At 36.1% G+C, this 26,766-nt stretch overlaps 3 protein-coding genes across 6 annotated transcripts in view; 2 read left to right on the forward strand and 1 right to left on the reverse strand.

The window, feature by feature from the left end:
- The window catches only part of LOC117912051 (CHD3-type chromatin-remodeling factor PICKLE), a 60,246-nt gene extending 48,567 nt beyond the window's left edge, over positions 1–11,679 (forward strand). For both annotated transcript variants that reach the window (XM_034826486.1, XM_034826485.1), the window contains exons 27-31: positions 3,872–4,002; positions 4,748–5,117; positions 6,530–6,662; positions 10,660–10,733; positions 10,835–11,679. In XM_034826486.1, the coding sequence (XP_034682377.1) occupies positions 3,872–4,002; positions 4,748–5,117; positions 6,530–6,662; positions 10,660–10,733; positions 10,835–11,383 (1,257 nt within the window). In that variant the 3' untranslated portion in view covers positions 11,384–11,679. The remainder of the gene's footprint in view (positions 1–3,871; positions 4,003–4,747; positions 5,118–6,529; positions 6,663–10,659; positions 10,734–10,834) is intronic.
- A 2,532-nt stretch (positions 11,680–14,211) lies between these two features.
- On the forward strand, positions 14,212–18,882 carry LOC117912167 (brassinosteroid-related acyltransferase 1). The gene is made up of 3 exons (XM_034826658.1): positions 14,212–16,535; positions 16,809–17,297; positions 18,198–18,882. The coding sequence occupies exons 1-3, from the start codon at positions 16,089–16,091 to the stop codon at positions 18,693–18,695; spliced, it is 1,434 nt and encodes a 477-aa protein (XP_034682549.1). The 5' UTR covers positions 14,212–16,088; the 3' UTR covers positions 18,696–18,882.
- Positions 18,883–19,505: 623 nt separating this feature from the next.
- LOC117912781 (two-component response regulator ARR12-like) lies at positions 19,506–26,684 on the reverse strand. 3 transcript variants are annotated; one of them, XR_004651040.1, is made up of 7 exons: positions 26,235–26,684; positions 25,439–25,591; positions 24,596–24,994; positions 23,828–23,904; positions 22,490–23,740; positions 21,616–21,697; positions 19,506–19,736 (listed from the first exon to the last, which is right to left on the reverse strand). XR_004651040.1 is itself a non-coding variant. In XM_034827488.1 (7 exons), the coding sequence occupies exons 1-6, from the start codon at positions 26,362–26,364 to the stop codon at positions 21,680–21,682; spliced, it is 2,028 nt and encodes a 675-aa protein (XP_034683379.1). In that variant the 5' UTR covers positions 26,365–26,684; the 3' UTR covers positions 19,506–19,736; positions 21,643–21,679. The 3 variants fall into 3 exon arrangements, 2 of the variants coding, with proteins under 2 accessions (XP_034683379.1, XP_034683378.1); XM_034827488.1 differs by having other exon boundaries at positions 21,643–21,697; XM_034827487.1 differs by lacking the exon at positions 21,616–21,697 and having other exon boundaries at positions 26,235–26,682.
- Positions 26,685–26,766: the final 82 nt, after the last annotated feature.

Below are 26,766 nucleotides of genomic sequence, written 5' to 3' on the forward strand. Positions count from 1 at the left end.
TGTGGAAAGTTGCCTCCCAAACTCTTCTTGCAAATTGTCTTTTGGAAGAATAAGATTCTTGAATTCCCTATATTCAAAAGAAATTTCAGCAAATTCTTCATGTTTACCACTACTCATGATAATGTTTTGCTTTAGGAATTCAAGCATCGGGTTCTTCTGAAGCTTCTATAACCTCTTTGAGCTCTTCTACTGGTTGATCTAGGATCAGTTCCATCACCTCTTGTATTTTAGATTCATCATTGATGATTTCTTCCTCCTTACTAGTAACTTTGACTTGCCTTTTAATAGGAGTATTTGATTTTAAGGGTGCCAATTTTTCCTTTGGTTGCTTAAGTGGTGGAATTTCCTTCATTGGACGTAGGATCTTCTTACGCCTATTGCGCACAAGTGTGTAAATATTCTCATATCCATCATGTTGGACCCTTTTATTAAAAAAGTTACGGTCTTCCAAGCATAATATGAGCATCTTTCATTGGCAAGACGTCACACCATGCTGATAACTCAAAATTATTATCGAAATTAAATGTCACTAGACAACGAGAACTCACCAAAATAGATGTGTCATTTACCCATGCTATTTGATAGGGATTTGGATGATCTTCTGTCTTAATCTTAAGTTCTCAACAAGGTCCTCTGAAACTAGATTGGAACAACTTCCTGCATCAATAATCAAAGTACATAGCCTCCCTTGGCAAGCAACACAGGTTTGGAAGATGCTAGTATGTCGCTAATACTCCTTTTCATTTAGCCTTGGTATGTTCACCAATGGTTGCATAAAAAAGTTGTAGCCTTCGACCATGTTCGCATACGTTGCTCCACTTCTCAATTGCATATGCCCTCATGCCAAGAACTTTCACTCTAATACTAAAACTAATGTGGGACAACCTTAGTATGGTTACTTACACTCGAATAGGTGGGCTAGGGTTTTTATTTTTAGGGTGTAAGGAGGCTAACAAGGAATAAAGTTTATGGTAGAGAAAAATAAAATAATAATAATAAAAAAAAAAAGATACAACGAAAAGAGATGGAAAACGTAGAGACTCACTAAGGCCTTCTAAGAGTCTCATCTATATGAAAATCAATGGAGTCTTACCATTGAGGATTGTAACACTTGCAATAAATCATTAACATCAATCAATTCATTCTTTGATTTACATTGATTAACCTTATTTATAGATTTCTCTAAGAAATCCAAAATCTACTAGGATTCTAATAACCTGTTATGACTCTAATTCTTATTATAACATCCAAAGTCTACTAGGATTTTAATAACCTATTATGACTCTAATTCTAATTATCTTATAACCTAATTAACTAATCTTAATTTGACTCTAACAAATGCTAATCCTACTTTAATTCCAACTAATACTAATTATAATTTAATTCCAACTAATATTAATCCTAATTTAATTCCAAGTAATACCGATCCTACTTTAATTGCAACTAAGACAAATTACATTTCTTGATGTATATCTTAGAGATTCATCCACATCATATTGTGTCACTGGTTAGCATTGCTTTATGATGTAAAAAATGTCTACATCCCACCTTAGATTGTGACGCTAAATTAATTTGTAGAGTAAGGTGCTCTATTTTACTTAAGTTGTCAAATAACATATGAATAACTGCTTAAATAGCACAAGTAAATCAAGAGCTAGTACGTCTGGGACTATGATTTGGAATTTTTTCCTTCGCATCCATGGCTGATAAGGTCATTCCCTTTCCTCCAAAAACACAAAGATTTAATTAAAGGAATTTTTAGAGACCGCTTGAAGGAATTAAATCCTAGTTTCAATATTACCTTCTTTTACGTTCTCTTCTTTTTCTCCATATCATCCCCTTGCAAGCACATTTTTTGTGTCATACTTTCTCATAGTTGTGCCTTCTTATGATTGAGGGTGCTCACATGTTAGCTTTGTACACTTCTTCATGGTAAATTTCCTTTTTCTTTTTGTTCTTGCATTTGTGCACCTTCTTTCAAACTTTCCTTCTAACATGTTTGCCTTCCATCAATCCTTTTTTTAAAATACTAATTTGCATGTTTTTTGGTTATCACTAATTTTAGTGTTGATATTAGCCCTCTACTGCCAGTGGCTCATAACTTGAAAACTACCATAATTTTCTGTCCTGTCATCTCTTTTATAGTTTTATTTTCTTATTTACCGGCAGTTTTATGTTGAAACTGTCAGAGTGACAAGAGTTTTGATTTTTGTAGCTAGTTCCATTTTTGTTGAGAATTTTTATTTAGCCTCATATTATTTATTTTAAACCATTGTGGATGATTTTTCTGTTGAGACTATTCCTAGCCTGCATCACTCTTCATGCGAAACTGGATGGGTGAGTTCCAATGCCTTAGGTGCACGTAATAGAAACCTGGTAGAGAAAAGGAGATGCTACTTAACTTTGGAATGGAAAAAAACAGTGACTAAAGTGGTACAAATCTAAGGTTTAGGATGGTTACAAGTAAAACCAAATTAATTCAAATCCAATATTTGGCATCGTAAAAGAGTGGTTAATGTTAACACAACATGCAGCTCAAGCAAAGTTTTAATTCTATATCTAAGAGACTGACTAGGAGACTAAAAGGCACATTGATTAAATTGTCACCTTAAGACATACATTTCTTGACAGACAACTCCCACCATGTGCACTATATGATTTTCCCTTTTACTTATCTTTTCTTCATGTTTTAAAATGGTTAAAACATTGGCAAGTTTTTTGGAGCTTCTTATTTATAGGTGTAAGCCACAAGCCATATTCTTCATTACTTAAGACAGATTAATTAATAATAAGATAAAGCTTATGCAACATGCTAAACATCTTGATTAAATGAAAGAAAATGTTTATTGTGAATAGTGCTTTGAATGAGATTTAGGGTATTTATGACAAAAATTTTGAATGAAGCTTCTATCTTGCTCTAGAAGTGGGCTGCTCTTCTTTGTTTCCTTCTAGCTGCATTTGGAATGTGTGGGTGCAGCCCAAGATTAGCTTTTTTGCATGGGAGGCTACGTGGGGCAAAGCCTTAACCCTGGATCTTATTTAGAAAAAAGGATGGGCCTTGGCAAATAGATGTTTTATGTGCCTTGAGAAAGAGGAGACCATAGACCATCCATCTTCTTCTACATTGTACAAAAACAAGGGTCTTATGGGATTTTCTCTTCAATTTGTTTGGGGTGTCATGGGTGCTACCTTCATCAGTTAGAGAGACTCTCCTTAGTTGGCATGGTTCTTTTGTGGGCAAAAAGCGCAAGAAGGTGTGGACAGCAGCTCCTCTTTTCATTTTTTGGACGGTTTGGAAGGTGAGAAATAGATTGACCTTCAAGGATGATGTGTTGTCTATCCAGAGACTCAAATACTCTTTTGTTCTTTCTCTTTGGTCAGAGGCTAAGTTGTTTATAGCTGATTGCCCTCTAACTATAGTTAGTTTTATTGATTGGTTGGGTTCTAACTAAGGTTGTTTGTTGGGCCAGCTGGGTGTTTTTCTTCTTTTTTGGTCGTTTTGGCGGTGGGTGTATAGGTATTGTATACCTTGAGTCACTTTTTTGGTGCCTCTTTTTATTTTAGTTCTTTTCTTACCTATCCAAAAAAAAAAAAAAAATTGAATGAAGTGTTTGTACAAAATAAAATGAGATAACACCATCATAGGGGAATCAGTTAAGTAGGATCCATGTTGACATGATGTGCCACAGTTATCTAATTCTAAGTTCATTTGTACACAACAAACTCAAATGTCAAATTTATGATTGTTTCAGCAACTTACTAATACTATTTGTTTTTTTCATGTGTGACATGTACATTACTACCCTGTTAACTTTTCTTTATTTTGCATTATTCAGGGTAATTTCATTTTTTTCTTCTTGTGGAATTATAGGTAAAACTTGCTTTAGAAAAGCCAGGGACTCCTCTTTTCGAGGATGATATTGTATCACGCTTCCCTGGATTGAAAGGTGGAAGACATTGGAAGGAGGAGCATGATTTATTACTACTGCGTGCAGTAATAAAGTATGTTTAACTACTAAAGTTTTTCAATGCTATGCACAGTAACTGCAATCATTTTTTTCTTGTTCTCTAGTTGACTTGTATCCATGGTTTCAGATTATATTTTAATGGCTGTAGCTTACATTTCTAAGCATTTATGCATCCAAATTATTAAGTTATTCACGAGGAAACTAACTGTAGCAGAACTAGACCTGTTGGTTATAAACCCAGATGCACTTGTGTTAATTTGCAGACTATACTTCTTAATACGGTATGAAATGCATATATGATTCTCATAACCTGAAGGTCTCATGTCATTATTTGCAGCCAATTTCTCCTTATCCATTGGATTCCAAATTTATTTTCATCAATTTGTAAAGTACACTGGGTTTCTTTTTCTTTATTCTTATTTATTTATGTCTTTGAAATAGTGCCATGCACTTTGTTCCAGACTGCTGTTTTATATTCTCTTCATATGCATTTTACACATCTTTTTGCTATTGAGAAAAGATTGGTTCTTGAATGACTCAAGCCTTAAGAACTTGAATAAATTTTAGAAGTGTATTGGCTCTGAAATGGAAGTTTTATAAACACAAATACTTCGATTGTATGTGTGCTTTGTCAGAAGTTTCAGCAGGGAAGTTTTGGGCTCGAGTAGGATCACTAGACAAGCTTGAAAATACTGCTGGACCAAGAAATTATGAAATTTGATGGTTTAATTGTCTTTTCATTATTGTTTATTTTCTGAATTTATCTTTTGAACCCGAAGGCATGGATATGGAAGATGGCAAGCTATCGTTGATGACAAAGACTTGAAAGTTCAAGAAGTGATTTGTCAAGAGCAGAATCTCCCCTTCATAAATTTTCCTGTCCCAGGAGGTTCTCAAGCACCAGATGGGACCCATACAGCTAATTCTGAAGCACCTGGAAACCAGACAAAAGGAACAGGCAGTGGGACTGATTTAGCCCCTGATGTTACACAGGGAGGAACTGATGCTTCAAACAGAGCACAGCTGTATCAAGATTCTTCTGTCTTATATCATTTTAGAGAAATGCAGAGAAGACAGGTTGAATTTATTAAGAAAAGGGTGCTTCTATTGGAAAAAGCTCTCAACACCGAGTACCAGAAAGAATACTTCGTAAGTCCATTTCCATGCTCAAGTGCCTTTATATTTTGAATGGTGTTGTATGTTCTATAGAAATAAATTTTAAACATGGCTACATCAAGTGTGTTACTGGAAAGCAATTTCAAGGAGGCTCACTAGTAATGTCCTGTAGAGTGTGTTCTAATAACGTAGTTAGAATGTCCTTTCTGCAAAAGAATAAAGATAAATAATAATGATAATAATTATAACAATAACAATAACAATAACAATAATAACAATAAAATAAATAAATAAAAAGTATTTGAGTTTGGAAAATGGTTTCAGGACAGGAAAAGAAATGTTCGAGAGATGCTTGTTCCCCATTCTTCTTTGTCTCCTAATTATGAGGAGCCCAAAACCCCACCTTCTTCAGAAAGGACCTAGAATGACGTAGTTATCATCAGACACCAAGGAAAAATCAATTGGTGTCTCATTTTAGTTGGAGCTCATTTTTAACCAGCAGTCCATTAAAAGACCACGTGATCCACACCTGCTGGTTCCATAGCAGTCACCAGAGTTTGAACATGTATCTCCTTATGGTATTACCTTTTAGTCCCCAAATGATCATTTCTTCTCACATATGTGAAGAAATCCTTGCACTTACCTTGTAGATCACTACACAACTTCACTATGGAAGTTTACTTGCAGTCATTTTTTGTTGAAATTTCTGACGCGCCTATCCTTAGTTTTTATTCCACATGTTACGTTGGTTTCTTTTTACCTTCATTTCTGTTGTCAGTCATATTGATTATTTAATCTTTCAAAATGGCCATACAGTCATATTGATACTTGTTGAACATGGTAAACTAAAGATCATTTGTACTGCAGACAGGATAGTTTAAAATAAATCGTTGTTACACTTCTTAGCTTTGTGGTTCAGAAGATACCATCCAGGTAGCATATGAAGTGAATTTGGAAATGGTGCATAACTTCTAGATATATGGATTTGCAATAATTGGCAAGAAAATCTATTAATCATGAAATTTATCATTATATTTGTCGGGGTACGTTTATTTTATAGAACTCCTTTGACCAGGAAGTTACTGAAAACCTATTGCTTCCATTTCTATTCCCATCTTCAGAGCTATTGATCAACTTCTGTGTTCCTGTGTAGGATGCAAATGTTCTATAATAATATGATATGCTGTAAATATTTATCCCTTTCATTTCACTGGTTCTACAAGGAAATTTAAGACATTTCCTGTCTACTGGACTTGTTTTCGTATTTACTGCCTTTGTTTTCCTTGTGCATTTAATTTCTGTGAACATTTGGAGACTGTCTAGCTGTCTATTTTGATTATTGCAAAATATTTTCTAAATGACGTATTACACATAATGAGCTGATGCCTGATATTCTTCTGTACTGTTTGACTTCTTATAATTCATCTTCCTGCTTTTAATCACAGGGTGACATAAAATCAAATGAGATTGCAAGTGAAGATCCTGAAAATGAACCCAAGGTTATAGACATATCTAGTCCAAGCAATGTAGAGGTTGATGCTCAAATCATGGACCAGTTGCCTCGTATAGAAGTAATTGGTAAGTCTATTCATTCATTTCTTCTAGCTTTGCTCTGTTGGATCATGACTGAATCATCTATTCATTTTTAAGGGCACTGATGTAGTAAGCTCATACTTGCTACTATTATCTTAATCATTTATACTTCTATTCATTGTTATGCATCTCCAAACCTTTGCTGGTGCTCTCATGGGAAGAGACCCTTATACTTGGCAAGACAGATGCTTCACCGGTTTGGTGGGATACAATAGTTTGCCCTTTTCTTTTTATTAGGAAATTAACTAGGAAGGGGTTGCAATAGTTTGACATGAATGTTGTATTGCTCACTATTTTCTCAACTAAAGGAATGATAAGAATTCATGATGCTTAAACTGGTGTCTTGGAAGGGTTGGGGCATTTGAGATTCGAAAACTTTTGGAAAAGATAAACATTATTAGAGCATCAATGTCCCTTCATTTTAGATAAATCCCTTTGTCATGTCATATTAGGGATTGAAGTCAACTTGTTTCTTCCGCCCTTCACAAAAGATGGGTTTTGGGGAAACATGAATTGGTTGGATGAAGTGGTACATTTCTACAACAAGGTTCTTTGCCCTTGTCAATGGCACCCGGTCTAGTTTCTTCCAAAGCTCTAGGGGCTTAGGGATTGAAGTCAACTTGTTTCTTCTGCCTTCACAAAAGATGGGTTTTGGGAAGACATGAATTGGTTGCATGAAGCGGTACATTTCTATAGCAAGGTTCTTTGCCCTTGTCAATGGCACTCAGTTTAGTTTTTTCCAAAGCTTTAAGGCAGGGGATCCCCTCTCGCCCTATTTATTTGTGATTGTTATGTAGGCTCTTAGTTGCCTTAAGAGAGTTGTGATTAAAGGTTATTTGTCGGGTGAGGGGCAAGGGCGGTGCAAGGGTTCAAATCCTTCATCTGTTGTTTACTGATGACACTTGTGTTCTACGAGGCTTCACAGTATCAGATGACTTATTTAAGCTGGTTGCTTACTTGGTTCAAGGTCATATCAGGGTTGAGAATCAATTTGAATAAAAGTGAGTTGATTTCAATGGGGAGGATGGGAAACTTAGAAGATTTGGCCTTGGAGTTTGGTTTGTAAGGTGGGTGTACTCCCTTCCTCTTACTTGAGTCTTTCTTTGAGTGCCTTGTTTAAATCTGTGGCGGCTTCAAATTGGGTGGAAGAGAGGTTTTGTAAAAGGTTGGCCATGAAGAAGATACAACATATCTCAAAAATAGGGGAATACTCTGATTTGAAGCACTCTTTCTAGTATGCCTATATTCTATATGTCTTTGTTTTCCATGCCTAGGTCAATCATATTGAGGTTAAAACAGATTCAAAAGGATTTTCTTTGGGGTAGTGGGGCTCTCTTTCGAAAGCCACACTTAGGAAGGTGGATGGTTGTTTGTTTAGATAAAAGGAAGGGGGCTTGGGCGTTAAATGTCTATCAGCGCTCAATAAGGCTCCCCTCTACAAATGGAGTTAGCTTTTTGTTAATGAAATTGGAAGCAAGTTATCAATGGAAAGAATGGAAAACGAGGGTGTCACTCTCATTAAGTGATGGATGGGTATGGTGTTCGGTTACAAAAAGCCATAAGGAAGGATTGAGATCTTTTGAGTAGTATGATTTCTTTCTTAGTTGTTAATGGTCGGAGAGTGTGGTTTTAGAAGGACAAGTGGTGCAGAAATGAATTGTTGTGTGTAACCTTTCCTTATTTATTTGCGTTAGTCATTTCAAAAGAGGTGTTAGTGGCGGTTGTTTGGAATTCATCAGTTGAAGGGGATGGTTGGACTTTTTGCTTCTCTAGGCCTTTCGGCGATTGAGAGATGGAAAGTATGGAGTGGTCCTTTTGAGACTTCAAGAGAAGAGGATGTATAGGGATGAGGTAGACATGTTGCTTTGGAGCTGGGAGGTTCAATCTCCTTTCCGATGAGCAAAACTCCTGGGTGCCATCACCGGCTTCTTTACTTGGGAGGCAACATGGGGAAAGGTCTTAACTTCGGATCAAGGTTTGAGGAGAGGGTAGTCTTTAGCAAGTAGATATTTCTTTTGCCATTATGAAGAAGAATCCATTGACCACATCCTTGTTCATCGTGTAAAGACAAAGGTTCTTTGACAGTTGCTTTTTGCACTCTTTTGCATGTCTTGGATTCTCTCCTTTACTGTTCCCTTCTTGGTTGGTATGGTTCTTTCATGGGCAAAAAGCGCAAAAAGGATTGGAAGACGGCCCCCTTATGTGTCTTTTGGACAGTTTGAAAGGAAAGGAACAAAATTGCTTTTGAAAATGAGGAACTTTCAAATCAAAGGCTGAAAAACTCTTTTGTTTGTAATTTTGTGATGATGGACTAAGGTGTTTATAGATGATGGTCCTTTGTCTTTAATTAACTTTATTGATTGGTTGGCTTTTTTCTCTTGGTTCTACAATTTGGCGAGTGGTGTATACTTCCCATATACTTTGGGATGCTCTTTTTGGCCCTCCTTTTTATATATACTCTTTTATTTTACTTATCAAATATATATATATATATCAACCATTATCACTAGGTAGCTATTGATCCATGAGTATGTCAAGTTTGACTTTGATGATTGCTCTTTGGAAAACCATGGTAATGATGCACTGATGTTTTATGAAGGGACTCCTTGGGTACCAGCCGAGCAAATGTGAGCACAACAATGTCCTAGAGAATATACTGTTGGTTTATCACATTTTTAATTGGTGTTTCAGGTGTGGCCTTTAATATAACTTTCCAAAGATGCAAGCTTTAGAGTTGAAAGGTTTTAGGATAAGTCAGATGAAATTAACTTACAGTAGAAATGGGTGGTGAAAGCAAGATTGATGACTACATTGCCCATAGATGAAAACCAGACATACATCTTTTAAAAATCAAGCGTAGTAGCAACTATGAATGAGATGATTTGGCCTGCTGTCACTGGTTAGTCAAGTGTGTGATCAGTAATTGATCTGGGGAGGTGGAGTGATAGTTGAGAACTTTACAAGGAGAAAAGGAAGGTCAAGATGATTCCGGATGAATACTTGCATGGATAATGATGATGTGGAAGTGGATTGGTGAAGATAGCATTGTTAATCTAGAATAAGAATTTGCAGAATCAAGTTGGGGATTATTAATTTTTTTCCACAGGTAGCTTTGTGGGATGGGGTGATAGCAGAAGTTTGAGAAGGTAGGGCTATTTTGCTATCATATGTATCACTTATTTTATTTTCTGAAGATTGGAAGGGTCATCCATCAACAAGCTAGTATGTTTTTGAATGGATTAGGATGACACAGAAGGACTTGCATGTACTGTGGAGATGTTGATGAGATAGATCTGGTCCCAAATGGACTTCCAAACTAGGGGTCAATCTATATTCCCAATGGGATTTGTTTTATGTCAAACTCAATTTCTTTCTTCGTTTCATTTACCTTCTTTTTCCATGAAATCTAGAATAAATAGTGGTAAAATAGTGAAGATGAAATTATTCTCATCCCCTCTCCCTCCCCAACAGCCCCCCACCCTCACTCCACAACCACACACACACATACAAAAGAAAAAGGAAAAAAAAAAAAAACTGGAGGAAAGAAAGAAAGAAAAAGAAAGATTGGAAAGGTTTGGAATATAAATGTTTGGAATCGTGCTTTATTGTTGTGTCCTTTTTGCTTCTTTTATTCTAAGGAATCTGTGAGAAAAGCCTCATATTACCCTTAGTAACAGTTCAATATTTCCAGATGATCTCTTAGTATTGTTGCTAATTTGGTCCTAAAACAAATTGTATTAATATGCTAGAATATTGAGAATGAAATTGAAAAAAAAAAAAAAAAAAATCAAGGATGAGAAGTATTGGCTTTTTGGAATCATCTAAAATAATTTTGAAAATTTGCTAACATCCAAGTCTTGTGTACTTCCAAAAAAAAAAAAAATTGCATTCATTAAGAGCTTTCTCAATGGATGCAAATTTTTTTGGGTCTATGTAAGTTTTCTGGCTTGGCTTAAAAGGTGGTGTACATTCCTTCTTGTAGCTTCAGAAGAAATTTCAGCGACCACTTGTGATGATAAACCAGAACGTGCAGAAATGGCCCGGCTTTATAACGAGGTATATCCTAGTGTTGTGCATGCTTTAGTCACTCTGAAATGGGAAGCATTTCCACACTGATCGACACATTGGTTTTTCTTATTCTTCCATTTTATTTGCAGATGTGCAAGGTACTTGCAGAAAATGTCCATGAGTCAGTTCAGTCATACTTAGCTAACCAATCAGCAAGTTTACAGTTGAGAAAGAAACTTCTTCCTCTCGAAGCAATTTGTGAAGACATAAACAGAATACTCTCACCCCAACTGCAGAATCCTGCCACTTCAGAACAGACTGTGCTAGGTTCAAATCAACAATCACTGGCTGAAGCGCCAACCAGTGTTGCTGGAAGTAGTTCACCATCCATCCAGCAGCAAGATGATCAGAGGCCTAGTGCTGAGCAGGATACCGAAATGAGGGATGCATTAACAAAATCTGATCCAAGAAAGGATAGTAGTCAATCAACAAAGTCTGACTCAGAAAAAGAATCTAGTAAATCCCCATGTGATGTTCCCACGTCTGCAGATTCACATTCACCTCAAGTAGAACCTACTTGTGTTCCTGCAGGAACTGGAGAAGATGTGGAAATGGAGGAAAAGAAGAATGAGGCTGATGCTGCACCAGATGGAAGCAAACACAAGTCTGAGCCTGGGATCATAATTTTGGATGATTAAGTTACAAAAAAAAAAAAAAAATGATTATTAGACCCATACCTTTAGTTTTCTTTTTTCCTCATGGTTAAAGCTTCAAGGCTAATTGCTTGTGTAATGTAACAATCTGATCAACTTTGCTTACACACAAGTAGTTCATAGGAAGTCTAATACATTCTCAAGTTTATGGAAGGGGTAGACTTCAAAACTACTCAAAGAAGAGTGTTTATGATACAATGGAAAATATGAATGTAATCTTTCCTCAATTTGGTAGAATTGAACTTTTGCTGAAATTTAACCGGTTTCCAGCTTTTGTTTCCTCTTGAAGTATTTCCTTGTTCTTTTTTCTTTTTTTTTTAATTGTCTTTTTTTATGGTAGATGGGATTCTTAAATGGGAATGAAATCACAGATTTGCGGGTGAATGGATCAGTTTTAAAGGCATGAATGATTATTCAGTTGAGGTCTTCTACTTCTCCTTCTACTGACACTCACATCCTTTGATTGTATTGATACAGGAGGATGAGAAGTGAGCCAAAATAACGATGGCAATGGATGGTGTTTGGAGCAGTCTTCTGTCCCGATTGAACATGATGGGAGACGGGCGGACCTGAGCGTACTGAAATTTGGCCCCCAACAAATGCCAAAGCCTATGTTTGTAGGTATTGTTCCCTCTACCTCAATCACGGCACATGCAAGCCAAGGTAGATTCCCAGATTATGCTTCATTTTTGAATTCCAATCTGTTTCTTCTTCTTCCTCTTTTTTCCCCCGGAAAAAATGGTCGGGAATTGATAGGCAAACAAGAAAAATGAGATTAATGATAAACCACTTAAATGGACTTAAGTGAGACTTAGGTGGTGTTTGTTTTTTTACTTAATTCTAAATAAAACTTTAATACTTAATAGTATTAAATATTTAGTTGTTTGTTTTTATAGTATTTTATTTTTATTAAGTATTAAAAGGTAAAGAAAAATCAATATGTTATTTTTTCTATTTAGAAAAAATAACATATTTTGGTTTTTTCTATTTAGTAAAAAGTTTATAATAAGTTTTGAAAAAATAGAAAAACAAACAACCTAAATTTTGAAAACAAATTGCTTTCAACAAAAAGCTAAAAAAACAAACACACCTTAGGTTATGTTTGGTTCCATAAAATTTGAGGGCAAATGTGGGAAAGAAAATAAAAGGAAAAAAAAAAAAGTGGGATGAAAATAAAAAATAGTTAATTTAAAATTAATAAATTATTTTTATTTGTATTTTTTATAGTGAAATAAAATATAAAACAATTATTTTTCTTAACATTTGTACTTTGGGTTTAAAATCTTTTCCATGAGTTATATATGCTTAGGTTATATTTGGTAATATCGAGAAAAGAAAAAAAAATGTTAAAAGAAAATAATTTTCTCGTGTTCGGTTTCAACATGAAAGTACAAAAAAAAATTAAATACAATTAAATTAGTTAAAAATTTATATATTTTAAAATTATTTAATCCTTATATAAAAGATAAAAAATAAATTAAATAAGCTTAAAGTAGTATATAAAATAATTTATTAATTTTAAATTTATTATTTTATTTTTCTTTTTTTTTTCTTTCATTTTTCCTCGCTATTTTATTTGACCAAACATGCATCCTATGGATTAGGCCTGACATTCAAATATGATAAGGGATAAAACATCTTTTTTTTTTTTTACTAACTAATGATTAACGTACAGCATTTTTGTCTATCCTGATTTTATCAAAAAATATTTTTATAAAGAATTAGTTAGACTCATGTAATGATTCTTGTAAAAATGAATTTTTTCTATGAAGAATTAGTTTGGAAAAAAGGGTAGTTCAGAACATCTAGAATTTTTTTAAAAAAAAATCTTTCTTAAATTGTGTCAAATACTTAAATTTTTACGAGAAGAATTATATTAAAATAACTTTCAAATGCAATTTTAAATATACTTCTTTTAAACTTGTTTGTTAATGATAAAGTATTGAGTTAGATTCGAAGCTAATTTCAATTTCTTTTATATATATATATATATATATATTTAGTGTATATAAACATTATGTTTGTTATATAGGAAGATAATTTAGGATTTATTATTTATGTAATTTTTTTATTATGTATGAATAATTTAGAAGTAAAAACATTTGGAAAAAGTGAAAGAAAGAAAAAAGGTATAGGCGTCTGACCTTTTAATCTAACTTGAAGGGTTGGACATAAAAGGAGTGCCCGGAGGTATAGTGTCGGATATCAAGAAAACCTCCAGAGATGCTATATTGGACACTTTAAAACCGCCAAACTCTATAATTTTGAATACTTTTATCGCTTCTTCCTTTTTCAAGCCCAAATAAAAAAATAAAAATATAAACTTTAAAGAAAATTATTTTCAAAAATTTGCTTCATCTTTCTTTTCTTTTCCATTACCATTAGCTGTGACTGTGAGGGTCAAAAGAAGCATTATTGCACCTAAGCAGCTAGGGGCTCAAGGCACCTATTGGGTTTATTTAACCCGGGCCTTTGCGTAAAGCCACCACCCAGTACCCACCATTTGATCTTTCGAGTGAAGTAAGGAACAACACCCTCCTCTCTCTTATTCAACTCATCAACCACACATCACAATCTCCTCACTCCTCCTGTCTTTTAATATTAGAATTATAGATGCATGCCCACACACGTCTCATTCAACTACAATCCCATCTCCAATATTCCACTATTGGTATATGATTTCAAAGACTAGGTTATACAGAGGTTTTCAGGCTTAGAATTTATATATATGTATATGTAGACTTTAAGGGAAGCATATTATTGAAGGAGCTATTAATGTTATTTGTCTTGAAAACCAACAAAGTTAGGGAAGGATGTTTTGATATGGTAGGAAAGGGGAAATGCATTGGATGGAAAGTAGTCATTGGGAAAGAAATGGGGAAGCTAAAAAGATGAGAGACAAGACAATGACATGTAAAAGCTGAAGTGGGTTAGCATATATAACACATGCATGTATGGATGTGCATGTGGAGGTGGATGTGATCAAACATAAAAGATGAGGAGCCGGGTAGTAAAGAATGGGATGTGGTCAGGAGAATACATTCCTGAGGGACTAAAATAATATGGAGAAATGGCCAAAAGGAGGATTGATTTGTGTAGTAAAGAATGTGGTGGATGGGAGGGAAGGAGCAAAGAAAAAGGAGAGGAAAAGAGTGAAAGGAATACCCCTGGAAATAAGGCTAATGCTGGGAAAGTGGAGACAGCCAGAGACAAAGTCTGGGCTTCAATTGCACGCATGCTTTCCACACATATATCCCTCCTTCCTCCCCCCCTATAAACACCAAATCATCATCATCATCATCATCCCCCCATCTCTCCTTCTCTCTCTTCCTCATATTCTCATATTGTGAGGAGAGGAAACATGCCAACCTGTTTTTCCAACAAGCTTCACCCCACATCTCCTTGTTCCACCAATCAACCTCTCTACTTTTCTATATCTCTTCAAAAGAAACAAAAAACAAAGTTTCTTTCACTACCTCTAATGGGGTTGCTCTCTCCCAAAGTTCCTTCAACCCTTAGCTGCTTTGATACTAATCAAAGTATACCATACTCCATACACTAAATAACACAATCTAATAATATTATGGCATTGAACTCATATCTATCTCAACTACTTCCCAACACATCTAGCTAATTCCTTCCTCTTTGAATACTAGCCCATTTCACCTGAGGCAATGGTAATAAACCAATCTTCATTTTCACCAACAATCATCATCATCATGTACAGACAGATACATACGTACATATATATATATATATACTTCTCACCACAGGAAAATAGCACATACATGCTTCTCCATTTCAGGTCAAATAATCGCTCAATGAGTTTGGATTTTTGCTCAATCAGTTACCAATACTAGAGACATGATCCGTTTTACATGGTACAGAAAAGCAACAATTGAATTGAGAACTCCAAAATCCCCGTAACATTCAGTGAGCTGTCATGCTACCATCACACTACTCATGCGTCCTGATGTTCATGTTCTTTCAATAAGCTGATATGACTTCTAGCTATAATTTGGATGACACTCAGCTGACTACAAGGATCATAGATCAATGGGGTCTAGCCACCGTACACAAATGTATTTTTTTGGTACTAAACACCCCCAATCAAATAGTGTCATGTATCCATTTTAACATCCTATTATTTGTATCCTTGTGCGTTTGTCTCCTTCATTTGGATCAGATCTTTTATTCGGTAGGTTCTACTAAGGTACTTAGCATTTTCCAAATCAATATTACGACCAACAGGAACTAGCTAACTATCAAAGCAGATGAAATTTGATAGGCTCACCGGAAACCGGAGCTTGCAGATTGGATGTCCATGGTGGCCCTACAAGGTTGACGTGTGGGCCTATGGATGATAGCCAGGTTAGACCCTTGTAGACAGGTGGTCGGTCACTGTCAGGCCAGCGAGTGCGAGCCAGATAATACAGTCGGCGACTCACCGGAATTCTTTTTATTCATACAAACCAACAGTACCATGCAAAGCATAATTTCTATTTAGTAATTGGAAAGAGGGATTACAAATCATTCCCATGCCATCAACATCTTAAAATAAATCCATAAAGAGACTGGGCTTGGTTCCTAGGAATCTATTTCTTCTCTTTATATTCACAAATCCTTCCCTTCTTGTTCACACACCACCATAGACAGAAGCTAGCTAGGGCTGAAATCAAGAACAGCATTCATGGCCACCCAACATGAGAATTATTCACTAGTCTCTATAACAAAGAGAGTTTCCGTGTACCCCAAATCACTGCGTCCCCAACAGCTCCTCAGCCTGTCCAATTTGGATAGGCAGTGTCCAACACTCATGTACTTGGTTTTCTTTTACAACCCATCTCATGCTTTGAAAAATTTATCCATCAAGACGGTTTTCAGTAGCTTGAAGTCTAGCCTGGAAGAAACCTTGTCTGCCTGGTACCCAGCTGCCGGTAGGCTGACTTTGAACCCTAGTGATGGGAAGCTTGAACTCTGGTGCAACAACGGTGGTGCAATTCTAGTTGAGGCAGTGACCCAAGTTCAAATCTCTGAGCTTGGAGATCTCTCAGAGTACAACGAATTCCACGAGAAGCTCGTCTTCAAGCCATCTTTTAATGGGAATTTCTCCGATATGCCTCTCCTTGTTGCCCAGGTGAGGGTATTAATTGATTTCTTGAAGCTTGCTTGCTCGTTTCACCACTTCTGAAAACTATTGTGATTTCATTAGGGTTTTCAGTCATCTCCAAATTGTTGAACAAGACTGAAAAATCACCCATGTTAGCTGAAATGATTGTTTTACTACCTACAAACACTCACAAAGTGGGATTTTTTTTCATGGAAATGATGCATAAAAACAAATGAAGTTGGTCTAATCCTTGTACTATGAAGGTTATTTTTACTTTTTCATGAGATGGTAATATGGTAGGTGACAAGGTTTGGATGTGGAGGCTACTCGGTGGGTGTGGGCACGAGCCACTCCTTATTTGATGGACCAGCTGTGTTTGATTTTCTTCGTGCATGGGCTTCTAATACAACTATGATAGGGAGTACAGGTCTTGATCATCAGCAGCATAAGCCCGTGCACGATCGAGGGACACTGTTGGCTTGTATGCGATCGCAACCAGCAAGTGCTAAATTGGGTAAAAACCCGAATTCAGTGTCAAGAGTTGCAGCAATAGATCATTTATATCTACTGATAAAACAAGCTGCTAGCGATTGGAATCATGTCTCAGATGGGAAGCTTGGTGGGCAGAAGCTTTCCCACATGGGTAGCTCAAATCAAGACAATTATGTGCTCAAGACCTTTCATCTGAATGTTTCAATGATAGAAAGCTTGAAGAGGAAGATCTTTGGTGAGAAGAGAGGAAGCCTTCCATGTTCATCCTTTGAGGTGGTTGCAGCTCACCTGTGGAAGGTATATATATTTCTCAACACTTCCAACTGGCTTGAATTTCTCTATTTGCAATATATTATTATTACAAGTTCAAGAAGAATTGGATAGGCCAAAGACTAATACAAAAACAATCACCAAATCCATGTAGATAGACAGTTAGTAACTGTTTGGTCAGAAAACAAAATTTAAAATCTTGGCTCAGTGCTCCAAACCCTAGCAGGATTTGGGGATGGAAAGAAAAGCTTACTGTTTGATCTTTTGTGAAGATTTACACTCAGATGTCTTTAGCACATAAAAGTAGATTACAATCCTGACACCTGCATGATACCAAAAGAAAAAGAGAAAACCAAAGCAGAAGTTGAGGAAAAAAGCACACTATCTGCTCCATTTATGCAAAATTTATACTCTATATTTAACACATAAAACTAGATTACAACCCTGAAACCTGCATGAAACCAAATTAAAAAAGAAAAAAAAAGGGAAAAAGAGAGCAGCAGCAAGGACAATGGAGGCAGATATCAACGAGGTGAGGGTAGCTAGCTGTTGTTTGTTGTTTGAATATCTCTTGGCAATAAAATCCAATTATTATTCGCCTTCCCATTCAGACAAGATGATGGTGGTGGCTCAAGGGTTGGGGATATATGGCCATGATCAGTCATAACCCGTATAGTTAAACTGTATCCTATAACTGTGTAACATCATTTGTAATGCGTCCTACACTCCAAGCTTCATGGTGGAAGCCCACAAGTATTGAAGATCTTTGGGTTCCACTCCCTCATGTTTTACACTGTAAGCTTCATGGTGGAAGCTCTGTGCCCACCAAATAATGGAACTTCTTGTGTTCCTGCCCAATATGATCACTCTCCCATAATTTATCTTGTTCCTTAGCCCAATTGCTACAATTGTATTTACTATTTTCAGGCAAGGACCAAAGCTTTAGGACTAAGGAAGGAAAGAATGGTGTGCCTGCAATTTGCTGTGGACACAAGGACCAAGATGGTGCCACCACTGCCGGAAGGCTTCAGCGGGAATGCTTATGTACTTGCATCCATAGCTCTAACAGCAGGAGAATTGGAGGAAGAAAGCCATGGGAGCTTAATCGAGAGGATAAAGGAAGCCAAGAACTCAGTCACCACCGACTACATCTGTGCATACATGGAAGCACTGGAAGCACCTCAGACCAGTCTCCCTCCCCTTAAGGAGCTAACCCTGGTTTCAGACTGGACAAGGATGCCATTCCACAAGGTCAATTTCCTCCATGGAGAAGCTGCCTTTGTATCACCACTGGTTCCTCCTATCACCCAAGTGGCATACTTCATGCACAGCCCCACTGAAAGTAGAAGCATTGATGTGAGAATTGGTCTGCTCCCACAAACCTTGACTGCCTTCTCACACCACTTCCTCACCAATATGCAATAATTTCAAAGGCCGACCCCCTTTTTTCAGTTTATCTTAGGTGATGTTGTGAAACAAGATGCTTAGAAAATGATTATCTGATATGATAAACGGGGATTTGTCGTCGTTTGCGAACAGATTATCCGACAATGATGTATGAAGAATGTCATTAGGTAAGACATATAATCCAAAACAGATTTTCTGTCAACCATAATCAGAGAGCTTTTCTTGGTTAACAAAGGAGCCTTTTTTGCTTTTTCTGTTTGGAACGTGGTGGCTTTGTCACCATCTCCATGACTTGATCTTTATGGTTTCATTCTAACAAACTGGAAAAACACAGCATGTGGAACCAAGAAACATCATTAACTCCATAATGTGTGTCGGGCCCATGGACAAGGACCTGCATTAATTTTATAACACTATAAAACAGACCATCTAGATGCTTTTGGTCTCAGAATTTTGTGTTTTCATCCATGATTAATTTCAAATATAGTTGGTAGCTGAGATCAAGAACAGCATATAAATTTTTCTATGATTGTTTCTTTCTGGTTTCCATCAAAACTTAAGAAGGAAAATTGATATTCCCTTTTACTTTTTTTTCCACTCCATGTTTCTGAAATCGAAACAATGATTTAGTGCATTTTCATCAACAAAAACAAAAGCCAAAACCAAAGTTTATGACCTCTACGATCAAATCCACCTGGGATTTTAGAAAATTCCTTCCCCAGAGAAATTTTCTTACCATGAAATTGATATTTTCTACACTGCCAATTTCCCCATGCTAAAACATCCAAATGCACCTTATAGATTTGAGGGATTTTCAAGCATGAAAATTATAGGGAAGAACTGCATGCAAGTAGCAATTGCAAGTACTATATAATGATTTTCATAAATTCAGAAGTTATTACATTAGACAAATTCAGTATAAAATTACATGAGCGATGAGGCTAATTCATCAAAGATGGCACCACTTTTGTTGCAAAAACATCTACTTCATAGACACGTCCCAAGGGAATAAGCATCATATCCTAAGTCTCCTTCCATCAATGTCGTCTTGTCCTGTTCCTGCATCACATGTGAAAATCATGTTACTTGAAGGCCTGGCCTAGAAGACAAAGGGTTAGTAATAGTTCTGACAAAAGATCAAAACTGAAAAAAAAACTCCAGCCCTAGTTTGGAAATATCAAAGTAAAGAGGAAAAGTGTTTTTTTCTCCAATATGAGGATGATGACCAGGTGGAGGCACATCACAATTCAAAAGCCAAGAAAGCATACAAAAACATTCATCAAGCCAGATAAACAGAAAATAATGCAAAGCCTTTGGAATTTGATACAAAGGAAAACGGGGATTCTAAATTCCAATAAAAAATCGAAGGATAGAGCGAAATGCTTGCACCATTGCAGGTATTCAATGCACATTTATACAAGTGCTTTAATCTAACAAGATGTTCATCTGCATGCAATTTTTTTCGCTTCACATTGTCCCACAACATTGGGATGGGTAATAAGGTAGGGGGGGCTGGATATTGTTCAAGTAGATTATCGCCATAAAGATAGCTGCATTTTTTTTCTAGTGAGACCAATTGGCCGAGTGATGTTCTGATATCCTAGAAGCACAGGCAATGACATATAGTTCAAGAACTTCTCCTACAAGCAACAATAAAATATAAACCCTCTCAAAAATGTTGCAAAGTGGTGATGAATTAATCTCTAAACAAAGCCTCATCTCAACAATTGGGATTAAGCATGCAAATCACTTCCTGAATTTTGCTCTATATATGATTATATAATAATATTATGTCCAGAACAATGCTGCGTGAAATTTAAGTGAAAAAAGAATGTAAAATTACAGGAGTGTCTCAACTGCAGCCTTGCAAATATAACACCATGATGAGGGGAAAACAACTTAGAAAATTATGTTTGTCTAGTCTCATATTTGGAACCACATCACCTACTCCCGCATTCCAATCATAACTCTCTCTCCTACCTCTTCTTGAAGGTTGTCACTCATTGCACAAAATGTCTACACCTAGTCTAACGGCTCTAGTCTCAACAGCCTTCAATTCAAAATGGTTGTCAGACTGAGTCAAATTAGGATGTGTGGCAGATAAGGGCATGTATCACCTTCTTCCTATTGGAGATGACTTGGCCAAAGCACAAAAAATGAACATGCATACCGACAAAAAGCATCAGATCATTTTCCTAATAGAGAACTAAATCCATTTCGTCAGTAGAGTAACTATGATCACTGTTATCAAATATAAAATAGAAAATAAAATAAATCTTTATCAAGATTTAAATCTACATGCCTGCATTTCCAACTCCACACTAGAAAACAGTATCCAGATTATGTTGAACTTATAAGGGAAATATTCACTGCAAAACAAAGAATGGTGGGAAAAAGGGACAGTCGCTGAAATATTGTACAGCTTTTAGCTCATGTGTACCAAAATTCAAGTAGTTATTGGTATACTCTCAGTAATTATAGCATCGCTATATGAACACTAGCATCATGTATGATTGGGATGTGAAAGGCTCAGGAAAGGAGCAGAGAAGGGGCTGTGTGCCCTCCGCCCGTTATGTTTATTTTAATCATTTTTATTTTATCAAGGTGCCATATTGAAAGTTATTTTTAAATTACCAACATTGGTATCAGAGCCTACGATTTCTCCCTTTTTTTTTCCCTTCATGCTGAGTGCTCGGGTTTTGAACCTGTATCAATCACTTCTCAAAGCAAGCATACCCAGCAATAACTCATAACAAATGAATGAAGTTTAAAAGGTGGCAACATAGAAGAGCAAAATAGGCAATAAATGTAACACAAGGTACAAGTATGTCAGACAGAATTCCAAGCAATAACAAAAGATGGGGGAAAACTTCCCTCAACATTTTCACCAAAAGGGGGAGAAACTTTCCTTGATATATTCATTAAAAGAATATCTTACCCTGACTAGAGAGGAAGTGAACTTTACCTCGGACAAAGAGAGAGTCTGTTGATGATCCACTATTTCAACCATTCATTTTGTGCTTATTTATCAAAAAAAAAAATTATTTCAACCATTCAGTATCAACAACACAAATCCTACTCTATTCCCTTATTTCAGCAATTCAAATCCATATTTTTCAAAAAAATAAAAATAAAATAAAAGACTGTCACATGAACTTTTCATATGGTTGAACCAGCTGTGAGAACATCAATGGCACTGGAACCTTCCAATGGATTAAAAAGAAATTCTTTTTATTTGCTCTAGTTAGTGATTTCTTAAGAGTCAGAACTAAGAAATTACAGTACATTGTAACTTAAAACTTTCTGCGACAGAAAAACTCTCAAAAACAAATAAAATTTACATTTTTTTTTTCTTTTGGTATTAACTGATAAATATTAGGCCTCGCATGTAGAAGCACATCCATATTGTGGTAATCATGATAAACCTTCACTTTTATTCAGTATACTCCTAAAACCACAACTCCAACTTAGCGGGATTTGTTCACCCAAAATTGTCAATATTTAACACTAGTGATGCAGAGCATGTTTAAGAAGAACAAGGCAAATTAGGCTTCTGGAACATTTGGTAAGTTCCAGTATTTTCTTCTACATCAGATATATATGAGCAAAAGACCAGAGTTTGTTAAGCTACCAAGAAGTTGAAATTAAAATAGTTTCAGCATCAGACAATTAAGTCTTAATTAATTTTTTTTAATTTATCACTTCAAGCTCAAAACTGATGGAAAGATCACTCTAAACCAAATTCTTATAAAGGAAATGAGAAAGAAGATATTTCAACAGAAAACCTTGAAGATAAAGGAAGATAACCTTACCTGTTTCATCATTGCACTCACTAGATCTTCCAAGGAACCAACATTATTAGAAGCATAGCTGCTTTGTGGTTTTCTTTGCCCCAAGGTGCAACCTTGCTTCAACTGCAATGCTGTATCTGAAGCTGATTCCTCGACTGCATTCTGCTGCATGGGCAAGGGATTGACAAAATTTGACTCCCCCATCAAATTGAAATCCATATTTCTGTCAGATATTGTGTTTTTCAGGTCCAAACCCTGGTCAAATGTACCCATTACTCCAGGAGCAGGGATCAAAGAGTTTGCTGAGCTGCATCCGAGACTTGAATGGTGAGAGAGCTTGTGTTTATGGTCATCCCACACTTTTGGGGAATAATTCATAATTTTTACAGAATTACTACTGATTGTCATTGCTTGACATTCTAAATCTGTTCTTGAATCTGGCAATGGAGGAGGCATTGAAGTGACACAAGAAACATCACGTAGATTAGTCCCACTTTGCAGGGTCACTGAAGGGATATTGTCTCTCAAGTTACTAGGATGCAAAGTAGCCTGTTTAAAGCAGTCACTTAATGGAAAAGAACTTGATTGGATCCCAGATGGCTGAACAGCAGTTGACCAGTTGTCATTACATCTACCATGATCTGGAAATGAAGAAGGAAGCTCTGCGTTTAACAATGTAGCAGAATTTTGATTTCTCAACCCTCCTCTTCTTTGGTTCTCTTGGGAGTGTCCTTGTAACATTAAGGGACTGTTTGCAGCAACAAGAAGAGAGCTGGATGACCTACTGGAAGTCATTTTTGTATCTGGGAAGCCACTTGAAGCAGGGAAAACAGTTGAATCCCCAATAGTAGTAGAGAGCTCTCCAACACGGATGATGCCTTTATTATGTTGCAATTGCTCAAGTTCTAAGGACATTGGCATCCCTTGAAGTATAATACCATTTTGGTTTCCAGGTAGTAACACCGGCTGGAATTTACCCCCACTGTTAATAGGATTGCTTGAGTTTTGCAAATGTCCCAGTTGAACCATCTCTGAAGAAGAAAGGCAATGCATACCCATACCAGAAGGAGTGTTCAATCTACCGAGCATTCCACTAGGTGGGAAGGATCTGAAAGTAGAGTTTGGCAACTGCCCAGATCCAGACAAATTGTAGAAATTTCCAAGGCCATTAAGTGAATGCAAATAGGTAGAATCGGTACTGCCCAAGGCTGCAACCATATTAGCTTGCTGATTTGCCACACAGCTGATCCTTTTTAGGTAAAGCCTATATTTCTGCAACCATGAGATACGACAGTAAGCTACCAGGAAACAAAAGATTTAGATTACATTGAGCTGATGCAGGAAAGAAAAGGATTTCACCTGGAGATGGCTTGCTACATTTTCTCTTGTAAGCTTCTCAACATTCATCAAATCTAATATCTTTTTAGGTACAGCCCCTGCATTCAAAACAAGGGAGAGAGTGATGAAGTGAAACATTGAGAGCTGATGCATGCATGGTAAGTGGTGAAAATTCTGAAACAGGAAATTATTATTCATCATTAGATATACTTCATGGTTCAGGAATATGGTTAGGAAAAATTCAATAACACAAAAGAAAGTGGAAATTATCTTCAATGACTGGGATATTTGAACATAAACTTGCTAGATAAAAAATATACATGATAAAATAGGATGACATATGTCAAACTTTTTAAAAAAGAAAGGTTCGGGAATTGAAAAATGTGTGTTATATAGATATATTCTTCAACTGATCAGTAGCTGCAACAAATTTGGAAAGGCAAAAGAAATGGAACTAAAAGGCTCCCAGCATTATTAGTTTCACATATATGAAATAAAAAGCTGACTCATGAAGACCTGGTAACAATTCAAAGATATTTGGAATTTATTAGTAAACATTAGAATTACAGTATGATTCAGAAATTTTTCAGGAAAGTTCAATCACAAATCTGAGTGAGTGAATTGAATAATTCAAGATTTCCACAAACTGGAAATCATCCTCGATGGTCAGGAAATGTGGACGAATTTGCAGCATTAGAATAAATATGCACATTATACAATTGGATAACACCAGGAAAACTTGAAAAAAAGAAATAAGGGGTATTTAAAAAATAAAAAATAAAAACATACTGTCAATGCCCAACTGATTAACAGCTGCAACAAATTTGCGATGCAGCTCTACAGACCAAACAACACGAGGCTTCTTCTGACTTGATGGGTCCTCATTATCATGTCCATTCTCATCATTTTCCTCATCGTCATCTTCATTCTGGTCCTTCCGCTTTTTATTAAGCTTCCCATGATCAGGATTCCCTGGTTCACTGGACCCTTGTCCTCCTTCACCAGGTCCTTGACGCTTGTCTCGACTGTCAGAATTATTCTGGTCCCTAGGATCAAACCTCCTTCTCCTGATTACATGTTGCCATATGTTCTTTAGCTGCTCAATTCGAACAGGTTTCAGCAAATAATCACAAGCCCCATGGGTAATTCCCTTCATCACAAGCTTCGGGTCATCATTTGCCGATAGCACTAGAACCATTTTAACAGAAAATGATTATAATAAAAATTGGGTTAAACCGGTAAAGAACAACTTGCTGCATAGTTTAGAGATGATTCTCCTTGAGTACTGAAAATAAATATAGACTACATGTCAACCCAATTGAATATTTCCAAGGGTGTAGATTAAGTTTCTGAATACAGCTCTGCAATCATTTCCTTGAACTTGGTCCAAAACAGTCTCCAAAATTTTCTCTTTCTTTCTTATTCAAAATTTTCAATGGAAAGGATGAAATCAATCAAAAAATCAAAATTTCTCAAATGGCTAATACAAAATTTTTTAAATTTTTGTGGAGATTTAAGACCTTGGAAAATAAAAACATGATGCATTTCAATTTAGATGAAAAAAAAAATTGAAAAAGGAAAAAAATATTAAAATAATAACAATGAATATCATCTAAAGTGTTGCTTGCTTACTTATTACAGGTAGGTCCATCTCAAGCCCCACAAGCTCAAGCAGCTTGAAACCGTCCATGTCAGGCATATGCACATCACTGATAACCAAATCAAACTGGTTTTTGTTTTCTCTCAGCATCTTCAATGCTGTGATTGCCTGACTAGTTGTCGTAACTGCAAATCCATACCACAGTGAAAACAGATATTCACAAAAAAAATAAAAAAAATAAAAATAAAAAGTCATATGTACAATGAACAAAAGCTAATTATACCACAAACCAAACAAAAACTCGATCTGGGGAAACATCAAAAAAGATCCCAGAATATGTCGATTGAATCATGAGACAAATATTAAGATTTGAATAACACTAAAAAAACCCGTGTACAGAATACATCTATCTAATTTTCTAAATCAACCCACTAATCATAGGTCAACAAGAAAAAGTTCTAAAGTTCTAAAATTCTACAGTCCTGCAATCAAGTCAACAAATCATATATACCCCATATTTTAATCGTAGACAACTAGAGAGACGGAGAGTTTGTGGGTCACATTTGTATATTCTCTGGCAACCACGAAATGAAGAACAGAAAGCAAATCCCAGAACCCATCCGCAAAATTAAGAACAAAATGAAAAAACTGACAAAATAAATCAAAATAAAAAGCGCTAGAGAGGAGAAGATTTCGCATATGTATGAATTCTATGCTACTTACCAAGGAAGCAAGAAAATCTAAACAAAAATACACAAATCCAAGAGCCCATATCCAAAAACCATTAAAAAAATCAAAGAAATGGGAAACAAAGCCAAAGAATCAGACCATGGTACTGGCATCGACGAAGCAGAGTGTCCAAGAGCCTAAGACAGGTAGGGTCATCATCAACGGCGAGAACCCCCATACCAATCGGAAATTGATCATTTGGGTCTTCAACCCTCGGTTCAACTGTCATCGTATCAAATAAAACCGCAGAATTACAGACTTCCTTTTGGGTTTCGAAGATCACAAGTTTACAACCACCGTATCTATGGCCTTTTTGGAACAAAGACCCAACAAAACCCAGCAAGTATAAGGGGAGAAAAAATGGAGATTAATGGGTCAATGCAGAGAGAGAAAGTGATTAAGGAAGGTGATTGGCAGAGATGGAATATTGGATAAAATGTAGAGAGATAAAATCCCGAAACAGAACAGTGAAACCAGCTCTTCTTTCTCTCCAAACAGTGAAAAAGAGACAAAAACTGGCTCTTTCTCTCTCTCCGAACTGTGGAAAAAAAGAGAGAGAAAATGGAATCTAGACTTCTATATGGATTGTCAGAGCTGTATTCTGAAAATATAAGACTTTCTTCCTCTGTAA

Source organism: Vitis riparia, chromosome 4, assembly GCF_004353265.1.
Source record: "Vitis riparia cultivar Riparia Gloire de Montpellier isolate 1030 chromosome 4, EGFV_Vit.rip_1.0, whole genome shotgun sequence".
NCBI lineage: Eukaryota > Viridiplantae > Streptophyta > Magnoliopsida > Vitales > Vitaceae > Vitis > Vitis riparia.

Coding starts and splice junctions, on each gene's coding strand:
- LOC117912167 (XM_034826658.1), top strand. CDS start 16,089: ATGGCCACCCAACATGAGAATTATTCACTAGTCTCTATAACAAAGAGA. Junction 16,536..16,808: donor TGCCTCTCCTTGTTGCCCAG/GTGAGGGTATTA, acceptor GTAATATGGTAG/GTGACAAGGTTTGGATGTGG. Junction 17,298..18,197: donor TTGCAGCTCACCTGTGGAAG/GTATATATATTT, acceptor TACTATTTTCAG/GCAAGGACCAAAGCTTTAGG.
- LOC117912781 (XM_034827487.1), bottom strand. CDS start 26,364: ATGACAGTTGAACCGAGGGTTGAAGACCCAAATGATCAATTTCCGATT. Junction 24,995..25,438: donor GATGGACCTACCTGTAATAA/GTAAGCAAGCAA, acceptor AAATGGTTCTAG/TGCTATCGGCAAATGATGAC. Junction 23,905..24,595: donor TAATCAGTTGGGCATTGACA/GTATGTTTTTAT, acceptor TTTTGAATGCAG/GGGCTGTACCTAAAAAGATA.